The 15933-nt window shown below is 48.6% G+C and overlaps 1 protein-coding gene across 3 annotated transcripts in view; it reads right to left on the reverse strand.

Moving 5' to 3' along the window:
• Positions 1-4051: 4051 nt before the first annotated feature.
• The window catches only part of ARHGEF6 (Rac/Cdc42 guanine nucleotide exchange factor 6), a 40414-nt gene continuing 28532 nt past the window's right edge, over positions 4052-15933 (reverse strand). For 2 of the 3 annotated variants that reach the window (XM_017818669.1, XM_017818684.1), the window contains 9 exons: positions 15324-15402; positions 14341-14474; positions 13931-14056; positions 11133-11153; positions 10222-10315; positions 9018-9107; positions 8197-8296; positions 7291-7345; positions 4052-6383 (listed from right to left, as the gene is read on the reverse strand). In XM_017818669.1, the coding sequence (XP_017674158.1) occupies positions 6243-6383; positions 7291-7345; positions 8197-8296; positions 9018-9107; positions 10222-10315; positions 11133-11153; positions 13931-14056; positions 14341-14474; positions 15324-15402 (840 nt within the window). In that variant the 3' untranslated portion in view covers positions 4052-6242. The remainder of the gene's footprint in view (positions 6384-7290; positions 7346-8196; positions 8297-9017; positions 9108-10221; positions 10316-11132; positions 11154-13930; positions 14057-14340; positions 14475-15323; positions 15403-15933) is intronic. The other variant, XM_017818678.1, reaches the window with a different exon arrangement.

Raw genomic sequence — 15933 nt, forward strand, 5'->3', positions numbered from 1 at the left:
TGATTTGGTACATGCTGGTGCTGCATGTCTGGGTCCACACACCCCACATTCCTGGCAGGGTCACTGTCCCCGTTATGTCACAAGAGCTTTGTTTAGCAAACTACCATCAACGTTTCTTTCCTAGCAACTGTAGGATGGCTCGGGGCACTTCAGCCAAGCTGTGTTCATGCATATCTCCCGTACCAATCTGCTTACCAAACATCAACGGAAAAACATAAAAAGGCTTAGGAACGTCTTCTCTAAAGGAATCAGTCAGCCCAGCGCTGTCCTTATGTTCTAGCTGCTGGTGATGCATCGTTGCCATCCTGTCTGCTGTATTTTGACAACCCTCTATTTTCCATCCATGCCTACCTATGAAACTCAACCAGTCTTCCCAGTGTGTCACTGCCTTGGCCGGGTTCATACTTGGTGACATCAGAGGAGTGATTGGTGGCTGAGGTGGGACTGCTGATTTCAGCAGAGTGAGGGTAAGGCACCAGTGGTGCTCTGATCTTGGTGACCTGAACCTGCTCACCAGACTGTCCTTCCTCCTGCCTCTGCAGGTAGAAAACCCTCTGCCTGTGGACTGTTTCACTCCTCTGTGGAAGGGGCATTGGGCAGCGCCTCAAAATTGGACCTGCATCTTCTCCTGAGACCCCTCCTACCCTAAGAGGAGGACCAGAAAAGCACAAGGGTGGCAGGACCAAGCCCTCCAAGGGGCATGTGCAGAGCATCTTCTGGCTGTCCTCACTGAGGATGTGCCAACAGTGGCACTTTTCCTGAGCTCCAGGAGAGCAGGACCCTGTCTTTGGCAGGGGGTGGGGTACCTGGTGAACGCTGCACACTGGGGTCTTCCAACCCTATTCTGCAGCTTGGCATGTGGGGAAGGTGAGCAGGGCACAAGGATGCTGATGCAGCATTTTATTAAAGTATTTGAAGATTACACAGGTGGCAAGCCCGGGGCACTGTGTTATACTGGTGACACTTGTCAGAGTCACAAAATTTGGAGAGACTCCTAGAAATCAACAGGAAGAGCTTCCAGATTTTGGCAGTCCTTAGGCTTTTCTTTGCTCGAGGTTGCAGGTCTAGTCCTAATACGGTGCCTGAGTGCCACCAGTGATGGGATGGACGGGGCAGTCTTTGCAGAGCTCATTGCAGTGCTGGGTGCCCAGCACAGCCCCTACCATACAGCTCAGAGACGGTCTGGTTTCACTATAATTTAATATGTATTTTTTGGCTGTTCTCCAAAACTGCCTAACTTCATCAGGGAGTGGACAACTCTTGTCTGACACCATGCATAAGGAATATTTATTTAACTAAAACGGTCTTATATTTGTAACCAGAGAGAGATTGCACGCTAGGGCACTATGTTGCAGCCTATTTCAATATCCATGGTTTCCCCTTCCCCAGTGTGGGGTTTTGTCCACTGATCACCCAGCTAATACAGTTTATGAATTAAGAGATAGGTGGCTCAGCCTTCCCCGTCCCAGGCTGGGATTTCCTGGGGTCCTGCTTGGAGCCTGGGGACTGAGAGTGCAGGGGGGCGGCACTGGGGGCACACTGGGGGAGCACACTGGGGACAGCCAGTCCCAAAAGCCTCCAGGGGCAGCCATCCCACCATGATCCTTGGGGCATGTCGGGGTGCCAGGGCCAGGCATCACTGGGGACATTTTGGCTAGAGGAGGAAGAAGGGAGCCCCTGCCCTGGGAAGGCAGCAGGGCACTGGAGGTGCAGCACCAGGCACAGCTGTGGAGCAGAGCGGTGGGGAGTAGTTTAACAGGATTGAGGACACCTGACTGGAAGAGGATTATTCCTGCCTGTCCTAAGGTCATGGAGCCTGCACGGATGTCTCTGCTTTGGAGCAGAGGATGGATGCTGCACAAGCTGGGATCCTGTGGCTGCTGTGTGTGGAGCTGGGCAGCTGCTGCCTCCCCCGGCCTCCTGCAGTGTCGAGGGTCTGACCACATTCCTGCTGCTGCTGAAACATAGCCAGGCAGTGCTGGCATGGCTTGAGAGCCCCAAACCTCCACAGGGGAGGTGGAGTTGCTTGGTCACGGTGGGAGTGTGTGTGGGAGCCACAGGAGAATCCAAAGACAGTGCAAACTGGCGTGGTCTGAGACAGAAAAAGCTGGGAGGGAGCAGATGGGGAGGGGAGCGCCATGAGGAGCATGTGTGTGGCCAGAAACCTTCAGGAGCAGAAAAACTGTTTGTCATGAGCCAGGAGAAACTGTGATCAGTGCACAGCCTTGGAGCCCCTGCAGCCCCCAGACTCAGTGGCTAGGGGCACCTGCTGGAGACTTTGGGCTGGGCTGTGATCCCCAGCCCAAATCACTGACAGGGGATCCAAGAGCTGCAAATCACATGGTTGGGGGACACAGTTAAAGAGGGGACAAAAAACAGGCATAAAACAAGTCCATAAATTCTGCAGCAAGGGCAGCAGGTGCCACCTACCCTGCCCGTGGGCTGCCTGCCTGACCCTGGCCCCTGCCCATGCCTCTGCTTTTCCCAGGGCTTTTGTTTCTTGCTTCTGTTTCTTTGCTTGCCAAAAATAGCCTGTGGGATTCAGATGTGAGGTAGTGTGTGGGAGGGGAGGAGATTCGATTGCTGCCATCCAGCTGTGCCCTTCTCCCGGGTGGTTTGTTCTCCTCCACTGCCCTGCCTGGTGCTGTAGCGGGCACAGGTTTCCTCTCCCCATGGAAAGTTTGAAGGTTGTCGATACACTGACTTTTCCCTTGACGTCGGGCCTCTATGTCAGTCCTTGGGCTGTGGATTTTATGGTTTCCAAACTGATTTTTGTTCTTCTCTCTGAGTAAAGAAGGGGAAGAGAGGATGATGATTATGTGGGACACATCAGCAGGACTGGCACAGGGGGTGATAGATGAGCAGTGGCAGGAGTAAGCAGCAGCACAGTCATCTGCTGAGAGAGGTGTTTACATGGCTGAAGACACACTGAACTTGCTGGAAATACATATACATATACTGAGTTTTGTACAAGAAACGAGATTCTGGGCTTTCTTCAAAAAAGATTCGTATGTGATTTTGCAAGCAGGGTCTCTCCAGCTTGGGCCACTGAGCTCAGAGCTGACAGGCAGCAGGAACTGAAGGATGCCTGTCCGGGGCTCTTGGGTCTGGAGGTGGTCCTGCTCTGCCTCTGCAACAATTCTCCCGGGTGCCACTTGGGTTCAAGTGGGCTGTCTTGCAGAATCCTACAACAGTTTGAGTTGGACAGGATCTTAAGGATCATCTACTTCCAACCCCCTTGCATGGGCAGGGACACCTTTCACTAGACCATGTTACCCCAAGCTTAATCCAATCTGGCCTTGAACACTTCCAGGGATGGAGCATTCACAGCTTCTCTGGGCAACCTGTGCCTCACCATCCTCACAGTAAAGAATTTCTTCCTAATATCCCATCTAAACCTGCCCTCCATCAGTTTCAGACTTGAGTGTTTTTCCATGATGCACACAAGGCCAGTATTTCTTTTTTTCCATGTTCTATTTTCCACTCCAAGTGCTGTTTGGAGAGGAAGAGCAGGGTCTGGTTCTCTTGCTCTCAATCCTTGCGCTTTGGCTGCATGCTGAGAGTGTGGCATGTCTCTACCAAAGAGTTAAAAAAAACCCCAGTGTGCAGGAGAGTCTTGTCCAAGTGGTAGACCAAAGGAAATCCTGTCACCACACCTAATCCCCAGAAAAGAACACACTAAACTAAAAAGAAAAAATAATCTCAAACAGGCAGGAAGTCACTTATCTACAGCAGCTGGCTGGTGCAGCAGAGAGCAGCCTGTTCTCCATAAAGCATCCCTGTGAGCAGAGTGCATGCAGGGCCTGAGGGATGAAAGTGTATCTTCTTCCCCTGGGAGCAGGAGCCCTTCCCTGCTGCAGGTCTGGGTGATGGTGGGAATAAACAGCCCAAGTGCCAGCATCACCCTTTTCTCCTGTATCCCTACCAGCATCCAGTAAATCAGAGGCAGGACGATGCAGCCACGGGCATTTTGAGCAAATCAGCGATGCCCAGAGCAAGTCCTGGCTTTGCTTTCATGACGGAAACAAAGGAAGCAGCACCGAGGGCTAAGAAGAGACTTTTATCCTTCTTTATTTGTTGAAAATGTCAATTAAAAAACTGTTCAAAATAAAAACATGTTAGAAAAGTTGAACTTGCATAAGTAGTTACAGTAAATAAACCTACATGACAAAGATAAACTGGAAGGCAGCTGACACAACATCCATCTAAAGACAGACTCACTGGAACCTATTTACAAAGCACTGTAAACAAAGTAAATATGGAAACATTGCTGTCCATCCGGCATGGCTTCTTTTCCTTTTTATTTTCTTGTCTTTTTTTGGCTTCTAGCTCTTGACAAAACGCTTGATCCAAAAAGTCCCAGTGTGCCCTCCATCACATTACATCTCACAAACATGCATATGTACACAGCACGGGTTTCAACTAAACCTGGGGGCAGCGAGGACACATTTCTACCTTCTCCCCGGAGTGTAAAGGGTCCTTGGTTTGCTTCCTTGCACTGGCTGAATGTTGCAAGCCCAGTTCCCAGCCCAGCTTTGGGCAGGCAGCAGGACCAGACAGTGCTGAGGTGTCTGGGCATGGCATCCCAGGGCAGCAGAATGTGCAGCAAAGGTCCTTTTCCTGGAAAATGATTAACAGGAACACTAGGGCTCAACTGCTGACCAAACCACTCAACTGTGTGCTGGGTGGGGATGTGGGGAGCTGCCATCCAGCTGGGATGCTCTGGGCATGGCATATGTAGCCAGACCTCTGTTTTGTCCTAGAAACAGCTTAAAGAGCGTTTCTTATTACACTCCTTATGATCTTCTTGAGTCTATTTCTCCCTGAACACCATTTGCTATGTCCTGGCTGAATTTTAATGGCAAGGAGAGAGTTGTAATTATTGCCTCTGTTATGTCCTTCATGACCAACGTAACGGTGTGACTGTAATGATCTGTGGTGCCTTTGCACACCCTGGGACCATGCTGCCCTGTGAGATAAATAAGACTTATCATTAACTTTAACAGAAGGTTATTTTTATAATGCTGTTAAGGAAGGAAGGAAAACATCAGTTCTAAACTAGGGTATAACACCAAATAAGATGAAGATAGCTGATACATATGCATGTTGCCTGTGTGCTGTGTTCGAGGAGCTGTGCAGGGATCTGGAAGGGTGTTGCACATCCTTTTCCCAGAAGCGTTCCAGCTCTTGTCAAAGCATAAATACCTTTCCTATTCCAAGAGAAAGTTCCTTTTCTCTAGCAGAGAGCCCCTTTGGGGCGATGGGGGGAGAAGTGGCCATTGGCTACATTCCCAGCCTTTGGGAAGGAGTGATGGAGAGCCTAACGTGGGCAGGAGGGAGCAGGAATCAGCACATTTGGGGTTGTTTTGTTGTTGTCAAGCAGTGTTTACATTTCATACAGAGAAAAGCACGTCCTGCAAGGGGAAGCGCAGCAAAACTATAATCTCCTAGGATACCTGGACACTCAATGTGAAAACAAAGCAGGGGGGTAGGAGTTTTAGGTCATGCATAAGAAACGGGATGGGGGGCAGAACAGCAGTTACCTGTTGTGCTAATCACGAGCTGTAAGGAGGCAGCACTGTGCAACACACCTTCCCATGCGCTCTGACAGGTGCTCCAGATCTGACCTCCCCAGGGAGTTCAAATGTCTTCATGTTAATTGCACATTTTAATCAGTATCAAGGCCACACAGGAACCACAGTATTGCTGGGCTCTAGTTCGCTACAGTCAACTAATGGGGAAAAAGAAGGTGAATGGGAAAAGCTTCCCCAGTTGTGATTCTGAAAAGAGGAGCATGGTGCTTTTTGGTTTCTGCTCAATGCCACCTCAATAATGTTTTCATTCAATAAATAGGTACCGGTGCTTTTGAAAAGAATGAAAGCATTAAAAAGTGCCTAAGCTTCCTCTAGGAAACTGCTGCCCAAGCCTTTGTGAGCAGTAATCATCAGCAGAGTTTGTATTTGCTCCCAGTAGCAGGTACGATGAGGTATTAGTTGCTGCAGATGAATTGTGAATCATGGACCGCTTGCTTACTGGTTTACTTGTGATCGATTGTTTCTGCTTTATTTCCTTACTGGATGGAAGAAAAACTATTTTTTTTTTCTCTATGACTTTTTTTTTTTTTTTGGTAACAAAATTCCCCAAACCAACAAAATAAGGAGCAAGAAGAGGCAAAGGATCCAGTTCCGCTTCCCAAAAAACACCTGAGGTCACACACCACTGCCAGCAGCTTCTCCCCGAATTCAGGCGATCAGGGACGACTTGCGCCCCGTGTCCTCCCTGCCACACTCGTCTGTCTGCTTCAGCAGCCTTCTAACCAGCTTCTCCAAGTCCTTCCTGGATTTTAGCTCTTCCTCCAAACACTGTTTCATCCTTTTGTTCTCCTGCAAGGTGAGAAATGAAGGAATAAAGACGCAGTTAATGCCCAGGCACTTGATGCAATGAGGTACTTCCATGTGCCTGCTGCCTGGTGCCTCAGAGGTGATGAAATATCAGGGACATTTGGTAGGAGCTTCTGAGGATGAGAATATAAGTAGACTGGACCACAATTAACCCAAACAGATCCTTACTACCTCACAGACCTGCAAAAAAGTCTCCTGACTTTAATCAGGAAGAAACATCCTCCCTAGAAATGTAATTTTAGCCTGGGTTGAAGAACTCTCTTCTCCTGGGGTGGTTTCTCCCACCTCCAGGCTTGGTGCTGGAGGGTGGAGGACATATTTTCTCTGAGTCTATAAGAACTGGTATCCACCAGACCCCTGTATGGACAGTCAAGTTGAAAGAGCTTTTAGAATAGGGGGAAAGTTTCATGTTACCACAAGAGCAGCTACTCCTTCCCTCCTGTGGTTTTTGGTGCTCAAGTAATTGCATGGAGAATGAGAGGAAATGGCCTCCGGTTGTGCCAGGGGAGATTTAGATTGGATATTAGGAAAAATTTCTTCACAGAAAGGGTTGTCAAGCACTGGAACAGGGAAGTGGTGGAGTCACCATTCCTGGAGTTGTTCATAGAATGTGTGGATGTGGCACTTGTGAACATGGTTTAGTGGTGAATGTGGTTCTGGGTTGACAGTTGCACTAAATGATCCTCAAGGTCTTTTAAAACCTTGAAGATTCTATGATTCTGTGATTGAAGGAGCTAAATCAGAAGAAAACTAATGTTCATTCAGGGAGCTGCAGGGTGGGACCAGCATCAGCAGGACTTTTCCTGGGCACCGACCAGTCAAGGATGACTCAGCACAGCCTGACTGGCTTTTGCTCAACTCCCAGCACAAACAATCCCACTCAAATTACCTGCTTTAGCTCTTTGACTTCATCTTTCAGTGCATAAACTGTGTCAACAAGGCTCCTGAAAAAAAATGAAAAAAAAAAAAAGAAGAGTTGGTGTGCAGGAAAACAGTGACAGCACAGGAGCTGTCATGACCCAGGCACTGACTGGGAAGGTGCTTCCAGCTTCTGCTTCACAAGCATCAGGTTGCTGCCTGTAAAGGGACTCTGGAAACACAGCCCAGGAGCATTGATAGGCCACTGGTCCAAAACTCAGGGCTCTTTTCTCAAACTTCAATACCTTGTTCTGCTGTCTTTAAGTTATTAACAATGGTCTGTGGCTTTGGCTTCCTTGTTTATGCTACAGCAATAAATAACAATGTCTTTAAACATGGAAATGCCTGAGAATCTTTTGTAAAGCAGCTTGATTCCTTGAGGTTATGCTGCAAAAAACCAAACATGAAAGGAATGCACCATCTGGGTTGGAAAGGGAGGAGATCAACACAGTCACCCAGATGCAGAAGCTCTGGAACAGGCTGGGAGCACTCACAGGCAGGGTGCCAGGCAGGCTCCCCCGGGGCAGCAGCAGCCCAGCATGTCAGTAGTTAAAAAAAAAAAGAGTCACTTGTTTGGTTCTGTCCTCCCTGACCCCATTAACTACATCCGGATAAGCCATAAACTGGGGATCCAGACTCCCAGAGGGAGTATCCATAGGGATACAGCCAGGTCAGGGCAGTTGGGAAGGCAGCTCTGCCCTTAAAAGGGACAAAACAGCAACTGAAATTGCCCGGTGGTTCTTTGCCAGAACTAAGGCAGCAGTCAGTGACACCAGCCCTGCTCCTCTGTGGGGACACAGAAGGAGAAGGCATTGGTTTTCAATGCCTTTCCGAAAAGTAACATGGGGATCTGCAGGTGGAGGGCAACCACACTTACTTTTCCTCCGTGACTGTCTGGCCATTGCTTCGTGTTTCCTCTATGATGATTTTCTCTTCCTCAGGAAGAAGGACTTGGGGGATGGAGTCTTTACGGGAGCCTGTGTACAAGAATTGTTCATCAGGAAGAAAAAGGGGGAAATTTCCCTGGTGCCCACCCTGCTCTGGAGACAGGAGCCCTCGTTCTCCCTGCTCCGCTGTGAGCCTGGGGCAGCCTGGAGACATCAGCTCCCTGCCATGGCTAAGTGCAGACTGGTACATCCCCGAGCTACAGCAGCAAGTGGAAAGTTTTCAAGAGTGCTCATTGCATCTAAAGTTACATCATGACTTATAAATGAAACCATTCGATTAGGGGCAAGAGCTCCCAGAAGAACTGTGGCCTCCCTTTTTTAAATGTACCATTATTTGACAGGTCAGTGATTTAATTTGACATCTCAGCAGCAATGATAAATAGTTATATTTCCAGAGTTGAAGATGTTAGGTTCTTATGAAGCTGCTTGTTCTTAAACATGCAGCTGATTGAGAGATAATATTCATGCTTCCTTTCTAAAGCTATAAGCAACCTGAGATTACCATCAGGTAATCACTGGTGAAATAGCAGTGTCTCATCTGCCCTCCTACCTGCTTCTTCTCTGTGTTTAGAAGAAAAACAATGGCAACTAAACCACCAGGCAGATAAAGCTCCCTTATCTCGAAGACTGAGCACCACACAGTTTCCTAGCATGAGCCTCATTGCTGTATGATGCAACATCTGTTTTTTCCCAGAGGGGTTATCAGTGTTGTGGGCAGAGTATGAACTAAATAATCTGGTTGTGTGCCCACCTGAGCTGAGAGCTTGCTGGAAGCCTGCCCCAGTACAGTATGCCTCGATCACCTTCAGGATCTGAGCATCTTCCTCCAGCGCAGCAGTACCTGTAAAACATTGCAAACAACAGCTCGCACAAAAACCAAGGTGCTCCGGCCTCATCTCTCCCAGCCTTTGCTCCCAAGCCCCTTAAGAGAAGATTGTGTTGTTTCCATGGCTGACACTCTATCTGGGACTTTGTTCAATTCTCTTTTGAGGTCCTTTGCATTTTTGGGCCTGTGTGGCATTGAGCACCATGACTAAATGGGATGAAAACGCACTTCTGGCTGCTCATTTCAGCAAAACCCAGGGGGTGATGCCTGACTTTGGGTGCAGGCAGTGCTGGGAGATGGGCAGGCAAAGCAGCCCTGGTATGGGGGCTCTGGTACATCAGCACCAGAGCAGGACTTGGAAACACGAAGACTTAATTTCCAGCCCCCTCTCAGTGCTGTTTTTCGAGGGAGAGCTGCACGCTGCAGATTGACCATGGCCTGGGTGCCCACGGCCCTTCATGTTAAGCCCCGGAGGAATGTCCCAAGTGGGCTTCAGGAAGCTGTCAGGACACCCCTCTTTGCAGGTGAACACCGTGGCAGGATTTGGGCTTTTTTTGTTCCCTGATTCCCCATGTAAACTACTCTAGGACTTGCTGGTGTGGCCAGGTTTGTCCCAGCTCTTAGACGTATTTTGGCCACTCCTGATGTGCAGTTTTACTGCAGTTTTTAACTACTTGGGAGCAGTTCCCTGGTTTCATACCCAGAACAAGACCAACCCACAACCTGTGACCTTGTGGTAGCAATCACAAGGAGGGTGGTGGCATGTGTAGCAGTCATAACTGGGAGGGGAGGAGGGGATCTGTCAGAGGCTGAGGACCAGTGCACCTCCAGAAGCCTGCCCTGCTCAGCAGCATGTGGGCTCATCACAGTGAGAGCACCCTGCCTGTAAAGAAAGGGTGTCCTCAAAGTCCCATGGAGATCACTGAAAACACAGAAACCTCCAGAAATAAAAGAAAAATAGAATCATAGAACAATTTGGGTTGGAAGGGACCTTAAAGATCATTCAGTCTGAACCCCTGCCATGGGCAGGGTCACCTTTCACTAGACCAGGTTGCTCCAAGCCCCGTCCAACCTGGCCTTAAACGCTGCCAGGGATGGGGCAACCACAGCTTTTCTGAGCAACACTTACTTTTACGAATAACAAACTCTTCATCAGATGGCTTTCTTTCAGTTTTCCTTTTTGGAAGAAACTTCTTCATTGTTTTTGGGCTTTTGCTGGAATCCTACAGAGAAACAGACACTTGTGTGTACCCAGACCCACAGGCAGCTCGGACAGCGGAGCAGCGCAGCCGGTGCAGTTATCTCTGTTACACACAACATGTTAGAGAACTACAAAGCAGACAACGATAAAGTCGGGGAAAATGATGGGGTTTGCCTTTCCCGTGTGCCAGTTGTGACCCACTGCTTCCTGGAACAGCAGTGGGAATTGTACCTGCAGGGTTGGGCCAGGACAGGCTCCTCTAGCAAATTCAACCCGTGTCTAAAATCCTTTAGCCAAAGAATTCAAATACATACTAAGCACTTTTAGTCTGCTTACCAACTCTGCGGTCTGTGCTAGAAAACCCTAAAATGTTGTTTATTCCATTGACTTGATTTGATTTCTAATATAAGAGTTGGCAAATAACACTGCTTCTAAATGCCCACAATTTGTTTGAGAGTATAAATCCCCCACATACATACACAGAGAACACACAAACACACACAAAGTTAGTGTTTGCTATGACTCCACGAGTAAGAAACACAAGCTTTTATCTCCTTCACTCAGTTACAAGTCTTGCTGATTTGGAGAGAATTAGTGTATTAGTAGGTTACATGCAGTAGGGATTTAAAGCAGGAGAAGAGGCATGCCAGGAAGTTTAAGTACCGTAATACTAAATCCTTCTTGAGAGTTATCTCAAAATATATTTGCCAGTTGCTACTGACTCTCACAATAACTTACTGATACAGCCAGGCAAAATTAGGGTCATGCAAGCATAAGAAGCATGAACAGGAACGAGCATTCTTTGCCACGATAAGCCAAAGAGATGTATCTACCCTTACCTTTAAGATATAAGACATCCTCTACAATGAATATGCAAAGAAAGAGAAGATGAGTGTGAGAGACTGATGATTTTATTGACCAAGTCCATTAAATTCACAATTCTAAAACACATTTAAATGTTAGTCTTGCGATTAATGCGGCAAACCCTCTGTGTACTGGTTTTAGAGCACTATCAACATGCAAAGGAGCACGGTGTCATGCAAAACTGAAAAAAATTACATGTGAAACGCATGGTAAGTGGGCATTAATACACTCTAAACACACAGAGAACATGCCTCCTGTTAGTAGTGGGTGTCTGTGGATGTTGGTTGCCTAAAATGATGCTTACAAATGCCAGACCCCCGTGTGTCTGGCTCCATCCAAGCCCTGGGGAGCAGCTCGGGGTCTGCCCCGTGCTCAACACCAGTCCTGCTGGCCTCAACCGCAGCCAGGATGGCAGGATGCTCTGCCCACCCTGGTGACAGCCTCCCAGGACTGCATCTTCTCAAAGGGGACCTGCCAGCCTCGCTGGAGAACTGACTACATCAGGCATCAGTGCTGCAGCATCTCCCTGCTCTGCTGGAAGGATGGGGAGCTCCCTACACACCCTGTGGAGGGTCCTATCCCTGGGATGTTCTGTCCAGGGAGCCACACAGCTCTCCTGCAGGTCTGACCAGCAAAATCCTGAAGTTATAAATCTTTCACTTAATGCAAAGCAGCCAGTTTAAAAAAAAAAAGAAGTGGCAGAAGAAATGATTGGTAAATCTTTTTTCCTTTGCTAACTTGAATCCAGACACATTGTTTTACCCACAGAACTTACCTGTTCTGTTATTTCAAATGATTACTGGAAACAGAACAGGAAAAATGACCCAATTTCAATGGAAATAACAAGAGTGAGGTGCAGTACGCAAGCAGGGTCTGGGGTTTCCTGAGCACAGCAAGGTATGAGGAAATGCACAAGACTATGCCATCCCATCCTACACTACCAGAAGCCAATTAAAGTAACATGGATGTCTGAAAATCTCTAACCTTTTAATCAAACTCTCCCACTCACTTCCCTGCAAATAATCTTTAAGTTTGTATTTCTTTATTTTATCTTCATTATAGGAAGGTGACTTGCATGGAGCTGTTTGCATAGTTTGTTTTGTGCCCTACTTTAAATTAAAAAAAAATAAAATACAGTGGAATAGGGATTCCCCTTAGTGATTGAGCACCCCAGAGAGAGGGACGAGGCAGATGAGGATCTGCTTGGGACAACAGAACTTATTTCCCATTTGTCATCACAGACTCATGTCCACGAGTCCCTCCCCTGAGAAGGGGGCTCAGACTGGACTGACTGGGTACCAGGCTGTGCCTGCCCAGATCTGCTGGACATGTTGGCCTTTGGTTCTCCACCAACTGGCCAGCACAGCCTGTTCCCATGAAAATGATATTTTTGGTCCTTTGACAACTCCCAGGATACCATCCAGCATTCCGCCCCTAGGGGCTCTCCGCCTGCTCGGCCTCTATGGCAAAAACCTCTCCTCTGGTTTCCACACAGAGAGTTTAACTCCTGCTATGTGTGGCAGGGGACAAGAAACTGCAAAGGACTGTAGTATTAATCATATCACTCAATCTGTGGTTTTTCACACAGAAAAATTTCTCCTCTACCTCAAGCCTCTTCATATATTTTAATTCACCACACAAGCAAGAAACGGTTTAGTCTCTGTTTGGGACTTGGACCATGCAAAGACTACAGGTCATTTTCAGTCCTCTCAGCTGGTATTTGAACAATTTAATTCCCAAACTGAAATGCGTTCTTTTACAAATTGTAAGAAATAAAATGCAACAAAATATGATGAGGCTAACTAAAATCTCTGCCTGAATCAGTGGACCCACAGCCCCCTGGCTACTGGGCTTTCCATCCCTGAGTGCTGGTGGGGTGAGGGGGTCCAAGACCCCCTCCCCATCCCCACTGGGAGCACGGGCAGTGACGCTCCCAGGGCTGCTGTACCAAGAAAGGCAGCTGACTCAGATCCAGAGTGCTCACTCAGTACGGGGAACATTACCCAAGTTACTGGTGAGTAATCCCAAAAGTTTAACATGAGGTAGGGAAGAAGAGCACCACATTTGTGGTGTGGGGTGAGAATCAGAGCTGGGCTGTATTTTGGGTTTCCCCACACCTCTGAGCTCCGAGGCTTGGGGTTCCTGCAGGGGAAGTGATCCCTCAGGCTGCTGCCTCCCAGCAGGGCATCGCTGTGTAAAACATCGGGTGGGTGGTGAAGGAGGGTCAAGGCCCATGGCTGCTGCAGAGAGCCTTGTTCCAGCCACCAAAACAAGGTGAAAGACACAAGAAACATGAGCAGGCCTTTTGCCTCTTCCTCTTGGTGCAGCTTTGCTTCTCAGTCCTGCAGTGCTGAGCCACGGGTACGGCTAGAGCTGGAACACATCCCGGCAGGGAGCCAGCTCCCAGCCCACAGCTCAGATCAAGGCAGGAGGAGGAGAGGAGACAGCTCCACCATGGCATTGCCAAAGGACAGCGCTTGATGGGACACCCTGCTGCAGGATTGGTGACATCCAGCAGCTGAGGGCACTGGCTACAGCAGCCAACAGCAAACATCCAACCTGCAAACACACATGCTCGTGAGTCCCTTGTAGCACAAAGCCCGGTGCAGCAACCAGCATCCATCGCAGGACTGGGGCCAAACCTGGCAGTCATTTCTCCCAACATCCCCAGGAACCCATACTTCTGTGCCCTCGCTGTGGCATAAGAAAACTGGACACAAGCTCTAGGGATTGTGTGAAATCAGGGTCCTGCACAGGCAGGTGAGATGATTACCTCTTTGTAACTCAACGCTGCCGACGGTCTGAGCGGAGGAGCAGGACGGAGGCAGCTCAAGCTCCAGGGCTTGAGGATCTTGGGCGGTTCCAGAGGTCCACGGATCTGCCCAGCTGAACTAAATGTCTGAGAAAATAGATGAGAAGCAAACAAAGACTGTTAACCACCAAACATTGTAGAGAAGTGGGATGGACAAGGGTTCACTGTGAACTCTGAGATGTCTAAGTTGCAACAAACATAGGGCAGGATACATGTAAAATGGTACAAGCATGACATGGTTACAAACAAAACTGCAGGATGTGTCTTACAGCCGGGATGTTACCTCAGTATCAGGGTGCATTGCTGAAACAGAGAGCTCAGCCTGCACTGAGGAGCCCGGGCAGCAGAGAGGGCGGGGAGGTGACACTCACCGAATGAGGGCTCCAGGACTGCGTCTTGGAGACGGTGCTGCACGTCCCTTTGGTCAGCCTCTGCAGGTGGTCAAGCCATTCATGCAAGTCCTGGCTGGTGCTGCAGGACACAGTGATCCGCTCTGTCATGTTCCCTGTGGCAGAGGGTTAAATAACTGACTTTATCAAAGGGTAGAGACCCAGGAGGAAACACGGGGTGAGATCAGCTCAGTGCAGCAGCAAGCGGCTCCTCAGTTTGCACAGCCCAGTGGCTGCAAAAAGGCCAGGGCAAAGACAGAAACATAGAATCATAGAAATATTAAGGTTGGAAAAGACCTCTAAGATCATCGAGTCCAACCATTAACCCAGCACTGCCAGGTCCACCACTACATTGTGTCCCTAAGCACCACATCTACAATGATGATGTGACTGCCCATCCTGCTCCAGGCAACCACTGAAAGCCAGAGTGGGAACTGCACAGAAAAGCTAAAGGAACTGGTGAGATGAATGTTTGAGAATTACTTTATGTTGAAAGTAAGCAAACATGACATTTCCCTGATTAACAGAACCCTGACACCAAATGCCACCAGCACAGACAGCTGCACTGCAGCTCAGGCACTGAGCATGAATGACTGTGTATAGGAACAAGATACACTGACGAGTAAAAATGAGGAAAACTAGGAAAGCTTCCTGATGATCAGAGCTGCTAATCTGTCAATAAATGAGGTGCTCAGAGCTGCAAAGGACCAATGCTGGACACAGACAGGCACACAGCCCAGAGCAGTGATACTAGGGTGGGGCATTTGTCCCATACAAAACCCTCCAGTCTCCAGAAGCAGCCAGAGGCAGAGCACAAGGGCACTGGGAGGAGGTTGCTCAGAAACTCAAACAACACACGGTAAAAGGGCAAGAAGAAGAGCATGATTCAGGAAGGAGGACCAGTACTTCCAGTGGCAACTGTTGTTTGGACTGGGAGGACGGCTCCAGGCAGGGGCCCTACTGACCTGCAATTTCAAACATGTGCTCGTTCCCTTCAGCATCTTCCAGCTTTGTCAGTGTCATTCCTGTCAAAGGCAGCTTTCCCTGGGAGAATTGAAGAGGAGTCAGTGTCTGCATCTGCTTCCCAGCAGGTGTTGTTCTGCTTGTTCCTGCTGATTCCTTTCTCTTTCGGAATCGCCATTTAAAACTAATTTGTGAAGCCTCAGACTGCAGGAAGAGTCTCCTTTAATGTATGGATCTAGATTTCCCCGCACAACTAGGTCAAACCCCGGAGATGCGGCTCCCATGACAACTGAGTCATCCCGGCTCATCTGCCGCCCTTTCCCTTCACTCAGCGCAAACCCTTTTTACAGTTAAGTCAAAAGGATCAACTTCCCCTGGTTTTTCTGAAAGCCTTCCCTGTCCCTCTGATTTGCATGCTGAACTGCCTGCTCACCTTACTCCCACTAGTGGGTCAAGTCAGAAAACCCAGCGAAATCCTTCCCAAATCTTTCCCATCTCCCTTTCTATGACAAATGACACATCGACACAAGAGCAGCCTTTTCCTGACAGTATTGATGTTTTCAGACAGCTGGAGAAAAGCCAAGCTCCCAAGAGCCTGATTCCAGCCATTCA

This window comes from Lepidothrix coronata, unplaced genomic scaffold, assembly GCF_001604755.1.
Source record: "Lepidothrix coronata isolate B3197 unplaced genomic scaffold, Lepidothrix_coronata-1.0 Scaffold2, whole genome shotgun sequence".
Classification (NCBI taxonomy): Eukaryota; Metazoa; Chordata; class Aves; order Passeriformes; family Pipridae; genus Lepidothrix; species Lepidothrix coronata.